Genomic DNA, 15,238 nt, shown 5'->3' on the forward strand with positions numbered 1-15,238 from the left:
ATTAGTGAAGGCAGATGGAATTTTTACCTGTAATACTAGGGGGTTGAGGTTTAAAAAGTAGGGAAGTCCTGTTACTACTGTACAGGGTGTTGGTGAGGCCGCACCTGGAGAACTGTGCACAGTTTTGGTCCCCATATTTAAGAAAGGACATACTGGCATTGGAGGCAGTTCAAAAGAGATTCACCATGCTGATTCCTGGGATGAAGAGGTTGACTTATCAAGAATGGCTAAACAGGTTAAGCATTTATTCATTAGAGTTTAGAAGAATGAGGGGTGATCTTATTGAAAACGTACAAGATTCTGAGGGGGCTTGACAGGGTAGATGTTGAGAAGATGTTTCCACTAGTGGGGGAATCTCAAACTAGGGGACATAGTTACAGAATAAAGGGACACTCATTTAAAACTGAGATATGAAGGAACTTCTTCTCTCAGAGGGTGACGGATGTCTGGAATTCTCTACCCCAGAGAGTTGTGGAGGCTAGATCACTGAAGGTATTTAAAGAGGAGGTAGATAGATTTTTGAAATATTGGGGAGTTGAGGGCTGTGAGGAGCTGGCACGAAAGAGGAGTAGAGGCCTGGGGCAGATCAGCCATGAGGCTCCTGCTGCTTTTTCTTAAGTTTTTATATGCATGTTTCATGTTTTTTGTTCCAAAGTGAGTTACCTTACATTTTTCTGAATTGAAGCCCATCTGTTGTTCCTTACCCTCTTTATTTAAATGATCTGGATCTCCTTGTGTGCTATCAAATCTTCCTTAGACTATTCAGCTGACCATCTAGCCCAGTATCACATATAGATTTTATAGTATTATGGAAAGTACCCACCTCTATCATTTATAAAGTACTAACAGCAGGGGACCTATAACAGATTTCTGCAGAACTCCCATTAGTCATTCTTGTTCTCTGGAACTTTTTTCCCATTCCATCTCAGTGCCTTGCTTTCTATTGCCAAGCCAGTTTCAGTGAGCTAGCTGAATTGTTGTTAAGCTCCACGAGTTTAAGCCATCTTTGAAAGATCATAAACTGGGCATCATGAAATTTCAACTGAAAACTCAGGTAAGTTAAATAATTTTCGCCAACTAATTTAGTTTGCCACCTCAAAATTCTGATAGATTTGTTAGCAAATATTTTGTCTCATCTCCATGTTGTTTTCTCTTCATGGTATTTGTTCCCACTGGACAATAATTCAGGTTTGTCCCTCATTTTTTAATATTATGAAATATTATAATTTAATTTAATTTAATATTATAATTATAATAATATTTTAATATTATAAAATTTGCTTTGCTCATGAACAATCAATCCATTTAAGAAGGTTTTCTATAAACTAAATAGTCTATAAAGTTTTCTATAAACTAGAATAAACTAAAACCATGCCTAGTTCTCTTTCATTTCTTTTGTGTCTTTCTCAATGTAGTTGAAATACTCTTTAGGAATTTTACTGTATTATGGTTGTTTATCATATCAGCTTAATTGCCCTAGGTGCACTATAGACTTCTGAGTCAATGTGACTGGTTCTGGACTTGGACCATAGCCACCTGTTGTGAATATTTACATGAAAAATTCATTGCAAAATTCTGCCATGTAATGGGCCTCCATAGTATTTCTACTCAATTCATCTGTTGAAGGACCTTTCTGATCTTGAACATTCCACTTACTTCTGATGCCGCTAAAGTGTTTTCCTTGGTTCACTCTTGATATTATCTGTAATCTAGCTTTCTATTTTGAGCCATTTAGATGGGAGGATTGATAGCTAAGGTCATTGCTTGAAAGTTGTGTTTGGTTAACTGATGTAGAAGGCTGGAAGCTGCCTGTACAAGAAGGGACGAAAACAAAGCATGTTGTGTTTAACACAATTGACATTTAAGAGCCTAATGAAAACAATTAATACACTTTAAATTGGCTGTGCTCATTGCTTCTATTTTTTAAAAACTAATGATTGTGCATTCATACCTTTTTGGAATTTGCAATAATTTTTTTACACAGGACTTTCCCCAGTGACCCCATATATCCAACTAATATGTATCAGCTATTTGACAATTTTTTGCCTGTTTCCATTTTAATAAATCAATTAAAATGCACAGTTGTTCAATTAAACTTTGTTCTAAACCAGCTGGAGATTACTGCAGGCACTTTTCAGTGCTTGGGAAGAGTGCAAATTACCACACCTGGCAATGATCCTGGTGATGACTAGCATCTCATCTATTTTGCATACATGAAAAAAATGCCTCATCTTGTACAGCAAAACCCAAAACTTAACCTATGAGTGTAGAAGTTTAAATAATTTTCAGTTGCAGCAGGCATGATTAAGTTGTGCTACATAGATCTTCCTCATGAGTCCAATTAGCTGCAGATATCACTGGAGAAAATATTTTTGGCATATCTCAGTGAGTACTGTGACTTTAATGCATATCATTCAAGTATCACATAACACATATTCTCAATCTTTCACACCCACTCACACACATTCAGCACACTCACTCACATACACACCCTGTGCAATTGATTTTCCTCCCTTTTCCTGATAGGATATTTCAGCCGTGTTGCTGGGTGAAAATCCTGGAACTCCCTCCCTAATAGCACTTTGGGTGTACCTACACCACATGGACTGCAGTGGACCAAGAAGGCAGCTCACCACCACCTTTTCAAGGGCAGTTAGGGATGGGCAATAAAAACTGGCCTAGCTAGTGACACCCACATCCCGTGAAAGAGTTTAAAAAAAAATCATTGAATTTGTTCTGTGGAAGCAGAATAAAGTGGAAATAAATGTTCCATGTTGTCACGACTCACTGGGGATAGTGCACTGTAATATCAAGCCCCACTGCTCCCCGAGCCGAGACAAATGTGCAAAGTTTGATTAGACCACCAGCTTGCCCCAATTCTACCTAACTCTTTAATTTAGGTTAACAGAATACAAGCACCAGGTTTGTAAACTTAACAAGTAAATAACTTTATTACACAAATTGTCTTTAACCAGTGGCAACAGAAAGAAATATGAACTGCCAACTTTTAACTTTATAACTTAAACTCTACCCTTTCTTAATTAACCCTTATACATAAACACACACACACACACACAAGACATACAAAACATGGATTTTAAGGGTGAGAACCCCAGCCGGAACAGGGAGCAAACCCCATGTTATTGGCAGCAGTCTGCTCCGCACAGGCTGAACCAACCAGCTCCCCAAGGAGCTAGAGTCGCTGTGACAACATACACTTTTACTTGCATGTTGTAGTCCAGAGCTATGAATAGTGACGATAGAGGTTCCAATTTTCTTTCCTTCACATGGCTCTCAGCAAAACTCTCCAGCTCTTATCATTTGCCAGTGGCATATGTTGGAAGGATTTACAAGTTTGATACTCACACTGTTAGGCTACTTAATGAACACATCTTCCTTGGCCATCAACCCCCAGAGTGGGACTTGAATCCGGAGCTTCTGACTCAGAGGCAGGGATGCTACCCTTTGCGCCACAAGACCTCCTTAGAAATAATATATGCAGGCAAGCCTCATTATTAAAAGTGGTGGACTCATTCACCAGAGTGAATATTTATGGGGAGTTTGCCCTGAAGTTGGTTGAAGATAGATTTGAGAGTAGGACACAACAGGGAATAATGTGACCCAATTAGAGTCCTTGGGAGAAATTTTTATCTTTTGCACTGGCAGTAAAAATAATTATATTAAACTGAGGTCTTATTGGATTTATTTACTGATAGATTCTTACAATGTGAACTATTGGTTGAATATGTCTATGCAATTTCTGTGCGGTACTGAATCATTCTGAATGATTGGTAGCAAATTTCTCCCAGTCATTAATGTCAGTGCTGCTGCGCTTTAAGGAGAGCTTCAGAGAGTCTTTGAAGCGTTTTCTTTGTCCTCTCCTGGAATATTGGCCATTTGAGACTTAGTACTAATCATTCAGAATGGCGACAACTTATCCATCACGCTTTGAGTCACAATGTCTTTATGATGAGGCAGAGAGGGAAAGAAAAGGAAGCAAATCCTACACTCTGGACTCCTCTATCTAGCTGGATGTCCTGCCCCATGTGCTGAAAGTTATGTGGGTTGAGAATCGGTCTGCTCAGGCGCACAAAAGCCCATGGCAGAAACTGATGAATCAGGAGACAGCCGACTATAACAACTGAGCATACAAATCAGTAAGGTCCTGATTTTGACCAGTTTATACTGAGTGAGCTGATCTAATCTGTCAGATGTATCAGCAACTACAAATGGTACCTGTGCTTCTAGGCTAGAAAGAGAGGGAGAAAAAATGAGGCTTCCATTGCAGTAACTGGCCACTATTTGCCGATGGTAAGTGCATGTGTATACATCAGTTGAGGACACGGCGCAACTCAGATATGAAGCTCCCATTCCCATGATGAAATGGCTTGCTGAAGCTCATCATCTGGGCTTACCTGAATTAATGTTTGGTCTAAGCTACCAGTGACTTTCAATGCATACTCAACCAAACTACAGCATGATATACTTCCTTCAGTTAACTAGAAGAGAAAATTGAAGAACATATTCACTTTTTTACTTGTACACGAGGACATTTTTCAGTTAAATTTAAACTATTACTATGTGTGTATTTTAATTTCTGTTTTGCTAAATGTATCACATACAACATAATAAATGAGACAAATCACTGTGGACATAATAAAACAGAATGTACCATATACCAGCCCTTTTCTAGAAAATGTCATGTTTAAGATGCTTTTGTAGAAGCCTAACTATCATGAACAAAGCAGTAGCATCAATGAAAAGGTCAGAACAATTTTTCCTGTAAATTGTGCTGAGCTGGTGACTGTAGAGATTTATTTAGCTCCTCATGAGCTTTTCCATGCCTAGATGCCGCTCCGCATTTCCTGTCGGGTCTTCCAGGCCTGTCTTCTCCAGAAATGTGGAGTGCAACATCCCTTGGAGAACTTAATCGCAGCACTGTAGCGGCAGGGACAAACCACCATTTTACAGCACCAGCTGCTGCATGGTAAGTTTAAAGGTCCAGTGTGAATGTTAGTGAATGGGTGAGTGGATAAATGAGTGAATGGGTGAGTGGATAAATGAGTGAATGGGTGAGTGGATAAATGAGTGAATGGGTAGGGTGGTTAGGGGTTGAGCTAAGTGGGTCGGGAGGGGTAGTCAGCTCTAGCTCAGAGTTCAAGACAGATGCAGAGGGTCTGGGGGAGCAAGGGAATTGCCTGTCAGAAGTTAAAACTTCCGGGCAATTCCCACAGAGGTCAGCACATTGGGACTTCTTTAGGGTCCCAACTTGAATCTTGGGTCATGTGTCTAGTCTCCGATGACCCAGAGACTGGAAGACCTGGGCCAATATGTATTGTTGCTGATTACCACAAAAGCTATTACCTAAACAAAACAATTTTGAGATGTACAATTTTTAAAAATATAGTTGCCTTTCTGGGTTTTTCACATGAATAAACAGATCCCATGCTCTCTTGCTTCGGGACACATCAGCCTAATTTGTACTAATGTTAGAACAATCCCAACATCATTACAAACAATCCGTTTAAAAGCTTTTGGCAGAGAACACTTTTGTTAATCTGTGGACAGAGGCACCCAAAAACACTATGGAAAAATAAATATTAGTGCCACTTTGAACTGGTTTCTAGCTGTGGTAGTAATTCTCTTAGAAGTTTCTACATATATTGGCATAGCCATGATTTTTAAAATGGCATTTTATGGACTGAGCAAAATTCTTGACCTTGTGTTATAAATCATTGTGCAAAAAAACTTTGGAGAAGTTTGAAAATGCCACCCAGCTCAGTTCTATTTTGTTCTATGCAGCACCATTCTTGTGGAATTTTTCAGGATAGTGATCCTTTGCCTAATGTTTTAAAAATAGAAATATTGAAGTTGGATAGCATTGATGCAAAACACTAATCATAAGGAACGTAATAGGTGTTATGTTTTGAAGTTATGTTTGAAAAGCTCAGTATACTAGACAAGACTGATCGATAAGTGATATCTGTCCTGCCTGTCACAGAAGCATTGTATGCCATAAATATTGATTGCTCTGAGTCCAGATAACCTCTCATATTTTTAAAGGCATGAGACTAGAAATTACTGTTGATGATCAAAATTGAACATTAAGCAGTTAGTGTGCCATTCCTCAGCTGTTTTAAATAATTAATTTATAGTGATAGATAATGTCTGCATTAAAGTAGTGGGCAGCGGAATGCTATATAAATGCTTTGAGTTCATCCACTTGTATCACCAGTAATATTTTTTTGCTTTTGCCTCTACAAATCTAAAAGGACAGCTGCAAAAACATGTTTCATGTTAAAGATATGGGGCTGATTTTTTGGGTCCCACAGGGGTGGGAAAAGAGGGGCAGCCTCTGGCACTGGGTCCTGCTGCACAGATACTCCATTTGCCAGCGGGCCCACAGAAGCCGATGATGATTTTGGCGTCTCTGAGGGCCAGCACCCTTACCTCCCCGGTGACTGCATCAGTCCATGGCTGATGCTCCGATGGTTGGAGGCATCCACCGTTTTAAGTGCAACTGATATATCCTCCAAACCTTTTTACACCATCAACACCACTGACTGGTCATGTCTACGGAGTGTGGCATGCATTCTGTTAACGTCAGTGAGCAGTTCCTGTGTGCACTCCATGTGGTGCTATATATAACTGTCTATGAGGTTGGCCACTCTCTGAATGGAGGAGCTCAAAGCCCGGGTGGCACACATGAGCTGAATGGACTCCAGCATTCTCAGCCTATAACCCTGCTCTGCCTCAGGGAATTCTGACATGTGAGAACACATCAGTTTCTGCTGTTCAAGGTAGAATCTCCTTTTCTGTCACTCCCAAGGCCTTACATCTGTGTGCAGCTGAACAGGGCTGTGTCTGTCTTCCATCCTCCAAGGGGGGCTCCCACATTTGCCTCTGCTACTTCCTGCTTCACACTTGTGCATGATCATCACCCAGTGCCACCTTCTCTGTATGCGCATGAGAACCTACAATTGCATTTGGACTGGTGGATGGTGCACTTGTAAGCTGTAACCATGCTTGATCTGAGGTCTCCTCTGAAAGCGCTTGGCCCAGTGATGGTACAGTAATTTTTGCACTTCAACCTCAGAATCTGCAGGAGGTATGAAGGAGATCATGACTATTTAGAGAAACTAGAGAGTTATGGAAGGAAATAAGCTTTCAGAAAGTTGGGTAAGATATTTATTTCTTCAGGACTGTGTAGGAGTTTTAATGATTTTGTCTTTGGCTTGATTAATGTGTTTCTGGCCTGTTATAGTATTCCCTGCCATATCTATCCATAAACACCATTCACCCTTTTAATCTTTTCCTACTTGTAATTTGTAGATATGCTGGTCTATTACAATTCATATGTAAGTAATACCATATTAAATGAGCTTTTACTACTTCTGCTCAAGTGCTGTACAACTAATTGCTGTTCATTTACATCCATGCCATTAATTATTATGTGCATACTCTTTGGACTGTGCATATCCATTAAAGTTCACTACAGTGATATTTATAGCACTGTCCTTGACTTATCCTTTAACAAGTAAGATTTTTTCATATTGTTAAAACTGGCTTGTGAATTACAATCATTGTTTGCTACGTCCAGATTTTGATCAATGGCAGTAATGGTGTGATTTGCATTCCCATCACTGATGGTTTCTCTGCTAGAATTATCTGTTTTTACAGGGAGGAGTAGATTTTTCATAGGAAACTAAATGATAGCTGAATCTAAAATCTAAAATTAAATTGAGGGACTGAGCAGTGAAGCATGACCCTCTTGCTGAATAATAAACTCCATTGACATCATCAAGAGATTTTAGTATTAGTCGTAACATTGCCTGAACTTGCGTTTTCCAACTGACATTGAGTGTTTATCATTTTTTTCCTTTAGGTTGCCTGTATGCAGTTAATTAATGCCCTGGTCACATCTCCAGATGATTTGGATTTCAGGATACACTTGAGAAATGAATTCTTGCGCTGTGGTTTGAAAAAGATACTTCCTGTAAGAAGAAAGTCCATTCTTTTATAACTTTATAACTGACATGGAATTGCTACTGTTAACTGCATAACATTAATGAGTTTTACATTTTGTTTTAGCATGTGGAAGTATGTATGTATTTCAAATGCTGACAAACTAATGGAAGATGTTTGAAAAACTAAAAGTTGGGTTATAAAGCTGCAGCACGGCTTGCGATGATTGCAATACTGATGTAAAAGTGTCTAATCTCTCAGAAGGGCTGGGGGACGGCTTTCCGGGGAATCATAAATCTTTTTTTAAACCAGATTTATTCATGAACCATCACTTGGTTATATACATTTATTTAAGTGATCCTACTCAATATGCATCTCAGAGATTCCATTCATTTTTGGTAGTGGTGACAGGGAACCAGGAAAAGGAGAAAAATACTTGTAATGACTTCAATTTTTAGGTGGCACAGCACTTTGTGCAATTATTTGAGTGCAAGTCATTTTCCATTGTATAGAAAGTCTTGCATGTGATTTGGATCAAATCTACTTCATATCACGAAAAGAAACGACAATTGCGGAAGACTGTTGGTGAGACCCATTAGCTGGGAAGGCAGGGAAAGAAACATCTGTCAAGTCCAGAATCAAGCTTTGAATTAACATAGTCAATAATTCATATTGCTTAAAAATGTATTCCATATCCTATGCAGTAAGTTTCTCCACATGGCATGGTGTCCATCTGAAGGGAAGTATCACCTTGTTGTTGCTTATTCTTAGTATGTGTGCTCTTGGTTAAGTAGTGATAACTTAGTCATGAATATTGGTTCTGGAGAAATTACTATATTTGAAGTTGCAATGAAAGTGCTTGAAAGAAAGCCTTTAATGCACTGTTGTTTTGGCTTTAACTGCACCAATTTAGTTCATTTCTTTGTCTTAAATAATAATGGAAGGATTGAAATAAGAAGCTTATTGAAATTCAAATGCAGCCATGTAGCATTCTGAACAGAAACAAATAATTCACTAATATCCATTAATTTGAGCCTTAACCTGCTTCAGCTACCATTTTCGATCGCTCTTCAGGTGTCATACAATTTTTATATTGGTGCGTTTTGAACTTATTAGATACTCAAAGAGAAAGAAAATGAAGAACTAGATATTCAATTAAAAGTGTTTGATGAAAACAAAGAAGAAGACTTCATTGAAGTATCACATCGACTAGAAGACATCCGATCTGAGATGGAATATCCTTATCAAATCATTGTTTCTTTTTGTGTTTTTCAGGCTACTTCAACATGACAATGTTTTTCTTCTATTGTTTCTTGGGCTAATTTGTTTTGTCAATAAATTATAGTAGAAAAGCACTGTCATATTAAAGTAATGACACTGCAGATTATTTCATTGCAAGCTCATTATATGCAGAAGCATTACTTTTTATTACATATTTAAATATAAGAAGTATGCTTGTATTTTTAATCTAATTAAAGTGATTACATTAATAGACCTGTCAACCCTATCTTTTGTTGAACGTACTCCCTTTGTTGTGTTTCTTTAATAATAGGTGCTACTTAATGAACAAAGCGATTCATCAGATATTCCCTAAAGTCGTTCTTCGGCCCAGCATGATGTACTGATGCAATCTGGGTGTTTTGTTTTTCATTTGATTATTTTGGCGACTATCGTTTGCCTATGTTGGATAATTTGTCTTTCAATAAATTATTTTTAATTGCACATGTAAAAATGAGTGAGTACGACAGAAAATTCATAAACCTACATTATCGATTTCAGAAAACTTCTAGCCATCATAAATTGTGGCCTATAAGATGAACCCATTTTCCCATCTCCAAAGTTCATATTTTTGCATATACTCGGTATATAAGTCTGCCCCCCACCTTTTTCAGCCACAACATGCTATACTCGCATTAGTAGTCAGTCCCAATTTTTCACCTGCAAATTCATGTTTTACTTACCTGCATCTTATAACTTGGCGCAAGGGATCAAGCAGGTGATACGTGCTATGTTGTGAAGATGCATGGGAATTTAAGACACTGTTATGACGTGACAGATGATGTGTGTCAGGTGGACTAAACCCACAAGGGAAACCTGGTCACGCTTTCACAACAGTTTTGCAATTTGTATTTATTACAAGAAAATGTGTGCACTGAATACAGAAGTAATGAGTCCACCAAGAGTTTTAAAGATTTAAAAAATAAATAGCAAAATACAAGTTTGTAAGCACATACATAAGACTACAGTTACTTAATACTATAACAACTCCTAAAATTCCTAATTAACCTGAATTCCAGTTACAAACCCGCTTTAAGGCAACCATCCAAAATAAGTTTTAGATTTAAAAGAAAACCAGCAAGTTAACACAGTACCCACTTGACAGTGGAATTCCAAATGGTTTTCTCCAGCTTCAGTTACTTCTCAGAACAGATTTGTGCATAAATGTCTAGAGGCTTCTTGAAGGCTGTTTCACACACACCTGTTAGATCCTACATGGCCATCACCTCACATAGATTTTCACTCTCCTTTATATATCTTTCTCTCTCTTTAATATGTAAATTCCATTGTTCCAAATGTATTTGGAATGGTACCTTTCCCATAACATAAGAACTTTATGTTGCCAATATTGTCAGTAACTTTTGGGAAAAATAAACACACGCCTTAGTGTTGCTTATCTGGCTAGTTGTAAACAGACTAACATCCCTTTGAAATCCAAACAATCCCTTCACTTATCTAAAAATGCAAATTCACTTCACACCTTACAAGCTTACATTAAAGAAATTAGCATAGAAATGGAGGAGTGGTCTGGCAGGCTTAAAGAAGATAAATCTCCAGGCCTGGATGATATGTATCCCAGGCTGTTCAGTGAGGCAAGGGAGGAGATAACAGGGGCAGTAGCAATAATTTTCAATGCCTCTCTGGTCATAGGAACAGTGCCAGAGGACTGGAGAACAGCCAATGTGGTACTGTTGTTCAAGAAGGGAGGAAGGGATAAACCAGAGAACTTCAGGCCAGTCAGTCTAACCTCAGTGGTGGGGAAACTATTGGAAGCAATTCTGAGGGACAGAATTAATCTACACTTGGAGAGGCAGGGATTAATCAAGGACAGTCAGTGTGGTTTTGTTAAGGGGAGGTCACATCTGACTAATTTAATTGAATTTTTTGAAGAGGTGACCAGGTGTGTAGATGAGGGCAATGCATTTGACGTAGTCTACTCGGACTTCAGCAAGGCTTTTGATAAGGTCCCGCTTGGGAGACTGATAACGATGGTAAGAGCCCATGGATCCAAGGCAATTTGGCTAATTGGATCCAGAATTGGCTGAGAGGCAGGAAGCAGAAGGTGATGGTCAAGGGGTGTTTTTGTGACTGGATGCCTGTGTCTCATGGGGTTCCACAGGGATCGGTGTTGGGTCCCTTGCTGTTTGTGGTATATATAAACGATTTAAACTTAAATGTAGGAGGGTTGATCAGTATGCTCGCGGATGACACGAAAATTGGTGGGGTGGTAAATAGTGAGGAGGATAGCCTTAGATTTCAGGAGGCTATAGACAGGCTGGTCAGATGGGCTGATCAGTGGCAAATAGAATTTAATCCAGATAAATGTGAGGTGATGCACTTGGGCAGGACAAACAAGGCATAGGAATACACAATGAATGGTAGGACTCTGGGAAGTACCAAAGATCAGAGAGACCTTGGTTGCATTTCCACCAGTCCCTTAAGGTAGTGGGACAGATAGATAAAGTGGTGAAGAAGGCATATGGGATATTTGCCTTTATTAGCCGAGGCATAGAATATAAGAACAGGGAGGTTATGCTGGAACTGTATAAAATGCTGGTTAGGCCACAGCTAGAGCATTGCGTGCAGTTCTGGAATCCGCATTATATGGAGGATGTGATTGCACTAGAGAGAGTGCAGAGGAGATTTACCAGGATATTGCCTGGGCTGGAGAGTTTTAGTTATGAGGAGAGATTGGATAGACTGGGGTTATTTTCCCTGGAGCAGAGGAGATTGAGGGGGGACATGATTGAGGTGTATAAAATTATGAGGTCTGTAGATAGGGTAGACGGGAAGGAACTTTTCCCCTTGGTGGAGGGATCAATAACCAGGGGGCATAGATTTAAGGTAAGGGGCAGGAGGTTTAGAGGGGATGTGAGGAAGAAGTTTTTCACCCAGAGGTTGGTGGGAATCTGGAACTCACTGCTTGAAAGGGTGGTAGAGGCAGAAACCCTCATAACATTTAAGAAGTATTTGGATGTGCACTTGCAATGCCATGGCACACAAGGCTATGGGCCTAGTGCTGGAAAATGGGATTAGAATAGTTAGGTACTTGTTTGACTGGTGCAGACTCAATGGGCCAAAGGGCCTTTTTCTGTGCTGTAGACCTCTATGACTCTATGCTAAGCCAGCATCCATATTTACTCATCAGCAATTCAAACACATTTCTACACCCAGCTTCTTTGGATAATTCCAAGCTTGCAGTCTACCTGACCCCAAATGTAATGAAATCACACAGACAGAACCAACTATGCTCACCCCCATAAACCTACTTTACAATAAACCAACAAAATATTATGAAAATTATTAAACTTTCATAACAACCTGCTCATTCTTTGCATTGGATGCTGATGACATTTCAAAATGGCCACCACCCACACCCACACCCACACGGGTGGTTCATTGTCATACTTCATCACAAATCAAACCCTGTTTTTGGAGGGATTTTTTGTGGTTTCAAAGGTTGGCTTTTACCTCAATATCGATGATATCTGGTTTGTTTGTTTGATCAATGGAATATTTTTTTGTTAAGTTTTTTTCAATTGCAGATTAAGAGGGCATGGATATTAAACTAACTCTCAATGAAGATATGAGATCAGGTGGAAGCAGCTGGTTGATTTATTATCAACAGGATCAGAATTAATTTGATTATGTTATTTTTTCTAAGGAAATCTTGTCTTTGGTCATGGTTTACAAGTGATGTATTCATGACAAGTTCAGCTTCTCTAATCTGTATCAAACATTTTATCTAATATTTGGTTCAGTTTTCTTTTGCCTAACTATTCATTTATTAATGTGCTTGTGATTTATTTTTTAAAGCTCTGCTTCTCTGCTCCTGTTGATAAATTGTTTGTATAACAATAACTCCATGCTTTAGCTCTTCTTGCTCCATTGTAACAATTCTCTTGAACCAGCTGTTAAATACGTCCAAGTACCTCGCAGTTCAACCACAATAAGCTTGCTATGATTTAAGTTAAAAACAAACTGGGTGAGAATAAACCTGATCTCTTCCCGTGAAATAATGATTGACTTTATTAACTTTTCTATTTTATCTACAGAAAGTTTATTGTAATAGTTTATTGCAAAGCATGCATTGCCACAACTTTCATTTATATACACCTTTGCCATAATAAAACATCCCAAGCTGCTTCACAGGAGCGTTATCCGACATAATTTCACATGAACCACATAAGGAGATATAGGACAGGTGACTCAAAAGCCTGGATAAAGAGTTGAATTTTAAAGAGCATCTTAAAGTGTCTTAAAGGAGGAGAGAGTGATGGAGCAGCCTGGAGGTTTAAGGAATGAATTCCAAAGTTGAGGCACAGTTTCCAGTGGTGGAACGATTAACTTGGGAATGCTGAACAGGCCAGAATTGGAGGAGCGAGGAGATCTCAGAGTTGTAGGGCTGGAGGACCTACAAAGATAGGGCTGATCCCATGGAGGGATTTGAAGACACGGATGAGAATTTTTACGTTGAATGTTGTTAGACCAATGAATATCAGCAGGTGTGAGGGTCATGGATTGATGGGATTTGGTGCGAGTTAGGATTCGGGCAAGAGTTTTAATTGAGCTCAAACTTATGGAGGGTGTTAGGTTTTAGTCTGGTCAGAAGAGTATAGGAATTATTGAGTTTAGAGGTAACAAAAGCATGGTCGACGGTTTCAACAGTAAATGTTCTGATGCAGATGTGGAGAAGGGCAATGTTATGGAGGTGAAAATAGGTGGTCTTGGTGACATAGCAGATATGGGGTTGGAAGCCCTTCTCAGGATCAAATCACAATGGTACCAATATATTGAAGTTTGAGCAGACAGAAATCAGTACTGGAAAATATTCTAAAGTTTTACACTTTGAAATGTGAAATTCTATGCTGTTTTATAGGAAATAAATTTGACATTGGTCATGCTCATTTTCAAATGCTTTACAATGGAAATGGGAATTAATAAATGCTATTATTTATGTTAAATGTCATTAGTACTTTATAGCTTTTTATTCTTAACTTCATTTGCACTGACATGAATGAAGTCTACCATCTGCTGTCTAATATGGTGAAGGACACTGCTGCAGAGAATTATTTTCTATCAATGCTGCAACACCTACTGCTCATCAGGAATGATTATTATATCAGGTGAGAGGTCACTCTGAGTAAAGTCTTTGTTATTTTGAATGCCAATCAAGTAGTCACGACTAGAACCAGGCAGTAAGAATAGTTACAACAGTAATGTGAGTAAATTGATGAGATGCCCAATTTTTGAAGTGCAAATTATTACTCTTGCAGAAGATGCCTTTTGAATATATTGAGTTCACTTTGCTTAAGTGAATATTATATGATTAATTTATTCAACACAGATTGAAGTAAGCAACACAAAAGTATAACAAGGTTATAATTTTCATCAACTTGTAGTAAATGTAGAATAGAAAATGGATTATGAAGTTAAATCTGAGAATTTGAGGAGCCAAATTATTTCTCTTGCATTTTTGTTACACAAAATACAATTCCTTTGTGTATCTGCTTCCAGAAATGGAAAAAAGACTACCATTTAATAGGGAGGTAATTATGAAATAGCTTTCTATAAGATATGTTACATGAAATATCATGCAAGTGTAGGTACATGTCCAAATGCAACAAGACCTGGACAATATCCAGGCTTGGGCTGACAAGTGGCAAGTAACATTCGTGCCACACAAGTGTCAGGCAATGACGACCTCCAACAACAGTGAATCTAACCATCGCCCCTTGACGTTCAATGGCATTACCATCACTGAATCCCCCACTACCAACATCCTGGGGTTTGCCATTGACCAAAAACTGAACAGGACTAGCCATACAAATACTGTGGCTACAAGAGCAGGTCAGAGGCTAGGAATCCTGCGGCGAGTAACTCACCTTCTGAATTCTCAAAGCCTGTCCGCCATCTACAAGGCACAAGTCAAGAGTGTAAATGAATGCTTCCCACTTACCTGGATGAGTGCAGCCCCCACAACACTGGAGAAGCT

General features: G+C 38.8%; 1 protein-coding gene across 7 annotated transcripts in view; it reads left to right on the plus strand.

The window, feature by feature from the left end:
• diaph2 (diaphanous-related formin 2) overlaps positions 1–15,238 on the plus strand; it is an 855,920-nt gene that overhangs the window by 274,712 nt on the left and 565,970 nt on the right. For all 7 annotated transcript variants that reach the window (XM_078547238.1, XM_078547236.1, XM_078547234.1 and 4 more), the window contains 3 exons: positions 7,886–7,996; positions 9,082–9,200; positions 14,253–14,369. In XM_078547238.1, coding sequence (XP_078403364.1) covers positions 7,886–7,996; positions 9,082–9,200; positions 14,253–14,369 — 347 coding nt within the window. The remainder of the gene's footprint in view (positions 1–7,885; positions 7,997–9,081; positions 9,201–14,252; positions 14,370–15,238) is intronic.

This window comes from Cetorhinus maximus, chromosome 8 (genome assembly GCF_964194155.1).
Source record: "Cetorhinus maximus chromosome 8, sCetMax3.hap1.1, whole genome shotgun sequence".
Lineage (NCBI taxonomy): Eukaryota > Metazoa > Chordata > Chondrichthyes > Lamniformes > Cetorhinidae > Cetorhinus > Cetorhinus maximus.